At 35.3% G+C, this 9732-nt stretch overlaps 1 protein-coding gene across 1 annotated transcript; it reads left to right on the plus strand.

Moving 5' to 3' along the window:
* Positions 1–2941: 2941 nt before the first annotated feature.
* Positions 2942–4270, plus strand: LOC145666116 (importin subunit alpha-4-like). Its single transcript, XM_081733205.1, has one exon. The coding sequence runs from the start codon at positions 2942–2944 to the stop codon at positions 4268–4270; it is 1329 nt and encodes a 442-aa protein (XP_081589331.1).
* Positions 4271–9732: the final 5462 nt, after the last annotated feature.

A 9732-nucleotide genomic window follows, 5' to 3' on the forward strand; every position in this document is an offset into this window, starting at 1 on the left:
CTTCTATTATGTTTCTTATTAGCCTATAGATTTATTGTATTATAGCAACTGTACACAATCTTAATAATAGGTTTCTTTTGTAAATAAAATTTAACAGTTTAAAAACTGATCGTTTATAAAATGTGATAATCATCTATTATTTTTTGTTTTTTCTTACAGTAAGTATTATGAGGGAAAGCTGGTAATATATATATATATATTTAAAAAACGCGGATCGCAAATTGTTCACAATTCTCTCTTGAAGGCAATTTTGAAATCTGGTTCCTGATCTATTTCGCTCAGTACCATTGTAGTACATAAATCGAAGAACTTGTAGCAAAAACAACCCTTGTCGAAACAATATTTTCTTTTTCAGAAAAAGGAAGAGAAGCTGCGTGTTTGTGCATGTTTTAGAAGGTATCAGAGACACGTATAAAGAAACAGATTTGCAGAGTCCCTCATAGTGTGTACTAGAAAAAGCTCTCTTTTCACTCTTCAGAAAAATTTTGTGTTTGACAAGTTTTATTTTCCAAAAAGTGTCTCAATTGATACTAAAAATGGATATTTTTAATTAGATTATAGACAGACTTAATCATCAGGATTATATACTTGCAGGCAGACATATATATATATATATATATCATCAGCTACTAATATCTACCGTTTGTGGGAAGGAAATTCTTGTGACGCAATATCATGAGTTTCGCACACGACAGAATAAAGTCGCTTATAACTCAGGCACTATTACTTCTTCACTAATATAAGTATTCATTTTTTGAAAGAACATAAAATGACGAAAAACCTTTAGAGGAAAGTTTTTTCCGAATTCGATCTTATAAAAAATCTGTGGCTAAAAACTGAACTCACGCGCAACCAATATTGAGCAAAAATGAAAATAACAAGAAAACCATTAAATTTAGCTCAAACATGCACTAGTATTAAGTTGTAGAAGACAATTAGACAAACAAAATGAAAAAAGTTTGGATTCCCTACCTCCAATGGTTACGGAGACATAGTGAATAATAGAAACGGCTAAAAGTTCGGCTTTCTCCTCCTCGCCTCCAGTGAGGTGTTTTTTCTGGCATCCGGCATTTTTGTGATCAGTGATGGGTATATATGCAAACAAATATCGGATGCCAAATTGTTACATGATTTGCCCTTAAACTCAAAAAGGAGAGAACTTTTGTCAAGTTGATGCCTAGACTAATTATGTTATCTTTAGTATTTGGGTTGAAAGAGCAGCACTTTCAGCATGCCCCTAACTTTAAAATGCAACAGCGGCATGTGTCTTTTGGGTCAAATCCATTTGCGCTGAACAGGAAAATATTGTAGGCAACAAAAATAAACTTGCATATGTTTTGCATTTAAATATTGCAGTGTCCTATTAAGAGACTTATTAAGTGTCATATCAAGAGTTTGACTAACGCTTGATGAGAGCTTTTGTATTTACGAGGACTGTCCATAAAATAACAGACGTTTTGAAATTTAAAAATGTAACAGAATGAACAAACCACATTGTTGAGTTGAGTTGATTTTAGTTTAGCGTCCCTTTCAGCAGCGAGGCTATATGAGACGTGGACCTACTGATTAACGTGGAATCCGAACCACATGAGACAAACCACATTGTATTATATACATTTGGAAATTACATTCTTAAGCTATTTTCCCGCATAATTGCCATCCAAATTAAGCCAGTTATTATACAAGTTTACAAGTGGCACAAGTTATCATGCAAGTGGCACAAGTTTTTTAATATCGTCGCTGTAGAAATCTGTCGCCTGCGATTTGAACCACTTGCTTACACCGGCACGCAGTTTGGCATCAGTATCAAAGCGTTGTATAGTGAGCCATACGTTCATCGCTGGGAAGAGGAGATAGTCACTCGGCGCCAAATCCAGGCTGTATGGTGGGTAATCGAAAACCTCCAATCCAAAACCATCCATGAGCTCTCGGGTGCGCTTGGCCTTCACCATCTAAGAGCTCACTCGGCCTTCACTCATGTCCGTACACTTCACACAGTTGGCGATGGATTTGAATTGGCTTGTGATTTTTTGCTAACAAAAACGTAATCACAGAACGCACCTCATGAGAGGCGGGATTTTCCATTGCAGTACACATTGTAACAAGTCATAAAAAGCACAGTAAGTGCATCACAGTCCTCACGCTGCAACAGCTGGATGCATACTGATTGTAGCAACATTCTGACATCAAGATGGCGACTCTAGTTCTTCCCACTACTTATAGACCAAAACGTCTGGTTCGATCTGGACAACCCTTGTAGAAATATGTTAGTGAAGATGTTAACAATTTATATCGGAAAAGGCTAGCCCGACTTAACCCCACAGTTGTCCAAGCATGTTATGAAAGATCAAGATAAGAGAGAGATTTATTTTATTTAATCTTGATTTCTCGTACTGTGTTTGAACAAGCATAAGATAAATTCGTCGCTGGCCTTGTCCGCTGTAACTTGTTTCTACCTCCACTAACGTATTACTAGATAAAGACATTAGCATCACACTACAACGCTACAATATAACGCTACAATACAGCTCTGCATAGGGCATGTAGAGTTTAATCCGAGAGAACTCAATTGTTCTGTTTTCCCAATCCTTCATAACATTTTATCTTTTACGGTTTTCCAAGCATTAAAATGTTGAAAACTAATGGTTTAATCATATGTCGAGGCATGATTAAATGATAGTTAATCATACACAATAGCCTTAGCTCTGTACAATATTTAAAAATGTAAAATATATTAGTTTGTATATTATCAATACATTGAAACACTAAAATAAAGAATACTTTAATTCAAGCAATAGATAAACAGTCATAATTGTTGTAAAATTAGGTAAAAAGTCCTTCATTTTTATGGTAACCAATTATTTTATTGCATATCTTCAAGAAAGGGTTTTCTCCTGAGGTAACGTAATAAATTAAAATAATACTTTTATTTGAATCAGTTATGCAAGCACAATTTGATTCTAAAATTGCCGACGGGAGTATCCAGAACATAGTTGATAACATATGTAGTAATGATTCCAGCCTGCAACTACAAGGACTAGAAGCTGCAGATCATCTCTTAACATCTCAAAATAACATATCTTACCAATATATATTCGCCGATAGTTTCACAAAATCAGGTGTCACAGCGAAGTGTATGGAATTCTTGTCTTATTCTGATAATCAAGTACTCCAACTTCGAGCATTAACTCTATTGGCTCATATATTAATATCTGGAGACAGAGAGGACAAGGAATGTGTTCTACTAAATGGAGGAGTTACTAAATTCATTGATTTCCTTTCGTCCACACATCAAATTGCAGAACAAGCTCTGTGGTGCTTAGGTACTCTGGCAAGATACAATGCACACTTTAGAAACGCAATGCTTGAAACCGGTGTTATGGACAAAATAAATAATCTTATGACAGAAGATATTCCGTTAAAATTGTTAAGAATTGTTGTATGGGTAATATGCGGTTTATGTATTGACGATGAGGATAACCCCCCGTCATTTGAAGCTATGGAACAATGCATACCAATATTAAAACAGCTTTTATACTCACAAGATATCGAAGTAGTCGAACGAACATGTTTAGCTATATATCGGCTCACATTACATAATGACGATACCTTGGTCGATGTAGTTGTAAATTCAGAAATTATTCCTAAGTTGGTGGAGCTACTTAACACAAGAGAGATAGGTATTCTGGAAAATGCGCTCTTGGCGTTATACAACATATCAACCGGCGATGATCATCATACGAATGCAGTGATCCAAGCTGGTGTACTCCCTTATACTGCTAGATTCTTAGACCATCCTGTCGAAAGTATACGCACAATTGCCCTTTCTACAATTAACAATGCTTGCGCCATGACATTTGCACAAATTCAATCAGTTATTGAAGTCGGATTACTTCCGCTGTTAGTCCAAGGCTTAAGCAGATATAATGGCGAATGGAAAGCGAAAACAGCAAAAACGATACGCAACTACATTTGGAATGCGTCAAGTGACCAAATAGTAACACTGTGTCAACATAATTTTTTAAAACCTTTTTGCAACTTGCTTTTGAGTAACGACAATAAACTTAAAAATTACGTCTTGGATGGAATAGAATCTTTGCTTCGTGTTGCTAAGTTAATGGGGCAGAATCAGAAGAATCAAATGGTTCTAATGATACAAGAATGTGGAGGGCTGGAGAAAATCAAGATGGCCCTAGGAGATGAAGATCTCGCAGTCCAATTGACATGTGGGCACATACTAAATGAGTATTTCTTGGATACTTTATTTTAATAAATAAAATGTACTTCACAAGTTGTATTATACATATTGTCAGATAGTAAATAATATTATATGTATCCTTAAGCTTGTTGTTAATTTCGTTTGTATCATTCATTTCCAAGTAACTGATGGTCTCATGGCTGGCGATGGAATGATTGGTAAACATTGAAAAATATTGGGAGTTGATGAGTAGTCAAAAATTCTACGCATAGTGTGGTGTCCCTACAAAACTATCGACTCTACTACTAAAGTTCTAATTTACTTGTAATAGTAATGCCTACGACAAAAGAAATTAGATGTTGCCCTCGAAAACGAGATCAGAGTCGAGAAGATAAGTACATTTTCAAATTCAAAATGAAACGAGAAATTTTTCAAGTTTAGTGAGAAACGTTAATTTATCCATTAGATCCCAAACACTGCTTTTATGCTAACGATTCATAGTATTTAAAACTATAAATTAATAAAGTGATTGTAATAATAATGAAAAGCATTTGTCAAAGTTAAAGATAAAAAAATCATTGCACAATATGTTCCAATAATAAATATGGATCAAATGTTATATCACACCTATCAGAATGCTGAAGAAATCTGTTAGTTTCTAGATGAAATTAAGAGAAATCAAAACGAAAATTTTGACGTAATTTACAAAATGACAGGAGACGAGAAAAGTGTTAAGAGAGTCCAGAGAAGGCGAGAAGAGAAAGAATTTTACGAGAATCCCGATGAGACGAAAGTTTTGAAGAAAATTACAAACCTTCTTGTCTCGTGGGGTTCCATATAACCTTCAACCCCTGGCTCGATACAATCAAGCACACTTCTTGTTCGGTAAACTGAGAACAGTACAAACAGTTTTGACATCACAGAACAACGATTGGAAAAGTGAAATAAAAAATTTAACGTCTCACGATATATAACATACTATTTGTTAATGGAAGTCAATAATTATCAAACAATAGGTGGAATGAGCTAGTGAGAGGAAAATGGAAGAATATGAAAAAAGATATGGACATGATGTTGTCCAACAGAAACTATCATGATCTGGGATCGAATCAGACCTCTTGCATCGAAAAATAAACGTTCAGCTACTTTTCTGATTCTTATTCTTCCTTTCTTACTTGTAATTAGCAGAAGACTTCTTCACTGAGCGACCGTGACCTCTAAGGACGAATTGCAAATGGCTGTTCTAGAAATGAGACGTGTTTGAATTGAGCTGAATTGATTTTGAGTTTAACCTACCTTTTAGCAGCCGGACTATATGGGACGGGACTTATTGATTAACGGAGAATCCAAAGCACATAAGCTCCCGCTAGGAATCGAACACGGGTCTCCCACGTCAAAGGCCAAAGGCCACGGGTCTTCCACGCCAGAAAGTGCTTTGAAGTTTAAGAATGGGGTCAAACTAACGAAATGAGATAGATGGATGCTAAAACAAAGAAGTATGTTTCGTTTCACATTCTGAAAGTACAAGTCTATCCATACAAACTACAGGAGCACAAATTCTAAGCAGAACTGACATATTTATTAGTACCAGTTCAACAGGAAGATGAAAGAGAGAAATCAACCTTATATATATATAACATACACTTACTTCCCTCTTCGCGTTTCTGTTTCTTGCTATTACGCTTCTTCTATAGATATCAATGATGAAACCGGCCGTGGTAGTAGATTTCCAAGGACGCTCATGTTGTGATTTCCAGAGGGGAGCAAGTATAAGCGACATCTGAAATATAGTTTCAAATTTTACGGTAACTATACTAAAATTCTATTTAATTTTCGATCTTCTGAAGTACAATATTCTCTAGAGGGGCGAGAGCGCTTCTCTTGCCCCCTAATGGGCGCCCTTATAGATTTACATTTCAGATTTGCATAGAGACATTAGACCCAAGGTTGAACCTGCTCTTAAAACATTAAATTCGTATATAAAAAGTCCAATACTATCTATTATTGCTGTTGATCTATGATATAATTAATATTGAAACCAAAAATTGGACTAAATTTCTACCACTTCTGGTTTCAGTAAAGAGTTAAGAGCAAAAACCCCATTTGTCTTTGGAATGGTGAACCATTTGGAAACGTTACTTTCTGTCTCTCACTGTTCTTCTTCTAAAGTGATCAATATTAAAAATGGATCAACGAAATTTTTTTAACACTAAATTCATATTAAAATATTTCTTGTTATCTTTTATTTTTCTCCCCATTGCAACAAATATTGAATCTGATAATGATACATTTCTACCACTTACGGTTTGAACAGAGTGAGGCAGACGTTTGGACACAGAGAAATCCACTGACAGTTTTTCACTGTTTATTAAAACTTTTCTCTTTGCAGAAGATTTCAACAACTTCCAGTTGTAGTATAATCATAATAAAGATAGAGAAGAAATTTGTTGTTAAGGTGCTGAATATATGTCTAAAGTAGTTTTTCGCTATCTTTTACCGGTTCTCCCCTTGCAATTTACTCATAGTTCATTAAGGATTATTCTCAATTACTTTAATGAAAATTCCAGGCGATATTTAGTAAGTTACTAGTTCGTTCTCAATCCCAACAAGAAAAAAAGTTTTTGATATTTGCTCAATTCCTGAAGCCAGTAGGAATAATACCGATATAAAAAGCTATACAGGGTTTATTCGTAAAGAAATGAGACTGGGTCTGGTAAAAAGAATTTATTGATCCGATCAGTACATATTGTTAACATTCTTGAAAATAGACCCAACATTCTCCTTGGTCGTTGATGCACCGCTGCTAACGCGTCTCTCACACTGTAAAGGCTCCCTGGAAGTCAACTGCTGTAATCTCTTTCAGAGACTCTGTGACTGTCCGTTGGATGGCGAGAACATTGTCGAAATGGTGACGTTTCAGGTTTCTCTCGAGCTTTAAGAACGGACAAAAGTCGGGTGAGCTCACTCTGGAGCTGTGCGGTGGCTGCGGCAAGGTTACATCCCCTATCCGGGCAAGGTAGGAGATCACAACGAAGGCGGCGTGCGCTGGAATGTTGTCGTGGTGGAGCTTCCAACGATCGGCAATCTCCGATCGTTTAGGTTTGACAGCTCTGTACAGGCGCACAAGGGCTTCTTTATAGAAACAGCGTTAACGGTTCGTCCCAGAGGAACAAAATCTCAAAAACAGCCTTTTCCCCACCAGTGGTCCTCACTATGTCTGAGTTTGGGTACGACTGCCGCCTGGTGCGTTGCTTAGCATAGACCTCCCACCACAAATCGCACCCTGCTGCTGCTGGCGACTAGAGCGCTGTGTGGCGGCCACTCTCATTACTTTACGGACAAAACCTGTAGACCAATGACTATAACGTCAGAAACCACTAAAATATTTGAAATAATTATTCAGATAAAGTTATATATTCATATTTATCCAATTATTGCACAAAGTTAGCATGGTTTCCTATCCAGAAAATCAAAAGCAAGCGATTCTGCAGAGGTAATTCACTAATTAGCAGAAGAAATTTAGAGTAAACGGCACCTCAACGGATCATGGAGATAATAACACGTCCCGTTCAGGTGCCGTTCACCCTTATTATTATTATTATTATTATTATTATTATTATTATTATTATTATTATTATTATTATTATTATTATTATTAACTTCCTAGTAATGATAGGAGACAAGACTAGTAGCAGTTAACTCTTTCGAGTGAGATCTTTCTAGAGTGAATCAGTTCTATCAAGAACGACTCTGCTTATATTTCATAAATAAATATTTAAATCCAGTTATCCAAGAATAATGTGCAAAACAAATTCTTATATAACAATGTACAAGAAAGTAGGTGAAAAAAGTAGATATCCACCAGTAGATGAAATTCTTAGCCAATTATAAGGAAATACGATATTTGGGAATCTTGATCTTGCAATGGCCTACAACCAAATCTTGTTCAGAGAGAGTTCGAAACCATTTACTGCTTTTTCGTTTGAAGGACGATTCTATGAATATAATCGTGTTATTTTCGGACTAATCAATGGTAGTGCTGCTTTGACCTCATGTCTGAACAAAGTAATAGGGCAATATTCACGTACTAATGTTGTTTATTATGCTAATGACATTTTGGTAATGGGGAAAACTCCCAAAGATTATTTGAAAAATTTTGGATATCGTTTTGGAACGATTAGAAAATTCAAGTTTGGCTATAAATATTCAAAAATCAAAATTTTTCAAAGAATGGATTGAATTTTTGGGTTATTCTATTGATGCAAGTGGAATTTGTTATAGTGATTCCAAAGTGCAAGCCATTAAGGATTTACCTGTTCTAACCAATGTTAAGGAAACACGACAAGTTCTTGATTTATTTAATTGGTTTAGAAGATCCATACCTCGATTTGCGGAAATTGCAGAACCCTTAATCTCAATAATCAAGAAGGAAATACCGTGGCATTGGGGCAATTTACAAGAACAGAGTTTTCACAAATTAAAGATGTGCATTATAAAAAATATCCGTTTAAACCATCCTAAGTATGATTGTCAATTTTACGTGCAATGTGATTCATTATCTGAAATTTCTGGCATTTTCTGGCAACCAAATCCTACAAGAAATGAACCAGCTGTCATACATTACGTTCGCCGAACGTTAAAGAACGCCGAAAGGGATATACCACAACATAAATTGAATTACTTGCTGTGCGCTTTTCATTGCGAAAATTCGCCCCATATCTTAGTGGATGTCATTTTACTGTTGTAACTGATCACAATTCTTCACGACATTTTAAGAAAGTACAAGGATATAAGAGTCGTTTATTAAGATGGTCTATAGAACTTCGATCTTTTGATTTTGTCGTTCAGCATATAAAAGGGATTGATAATGTTCCAGTTGATACATTATCTAGATTGTTTCCAAATGAGAATCATCAGGTATTATCTATAAATGTATTCAAAATCTTACAATAAGAAATATCCAAAATTTCTTTGGAGGAGTTGGAAGAACATCAAAGAAATTGTGAAGAAAATTGCAAAAATTATACATCATTGAAAATCTTTTTTTCTGGAAATTGTGATTGTCCTCGCACTTGGAATGCTTTATATGAACATAGGAATAAAAATTGTGTTCCGCCGATATTGGTACCTCGTATATTAAAAGCATATAATGATGATTTTTGGACATTTTGGATATTTGAAAGTGTATTTTTTGATCAGCAAATCTTTCTATTGGAAATCTCTTAGATCACAAATCAAAAATTATATCAATGATTGTGAAGAATGTATGAAAATCAAACACAATTATCAATCGCTATATAAACCTATGATGTCAATAATGCCTGAACGACCTAATTCTTTTATTTCAGTAGATTTGTATGGACCTCTTCCGAAAGTGGCCACAGATGAAACTTTCCTTTTCACGGTTATGGACACTTTTACTAGATATTTAGTAGCATATCCTTTGCATAAAGCGATTTCCTCAGCAATTGTTAAACGAATTTTAAATGTATATATATACCTCACTGTGGTACTGTAGAGCACATGCTTTGTGA

Source organism: Thermobia domestica, chromosome 12 (assembly GCF_964235325.1).
Source record: "Thermobia domestica chromosome 12, izTheDome1.hap1.1, whole genome shotgun sequence".
NCBI classification, from domain to species: domain Eukaryota; kingdom Metazoa; phylum Arthropoda; class Insecta; order Zygentoma; family Lepismatidae; genus Thermobia; species Thermobia domestica.

What these genes read in the sequence shown, in the direction of transcription:
- LOC145666116 (XM_081733205.1), top strand. Translation starts at nt 2,942, where the DNA reads ATGCAAGCACAATTTGATTCTAAAATTGCCGACGGGAGTATCCAGAAC.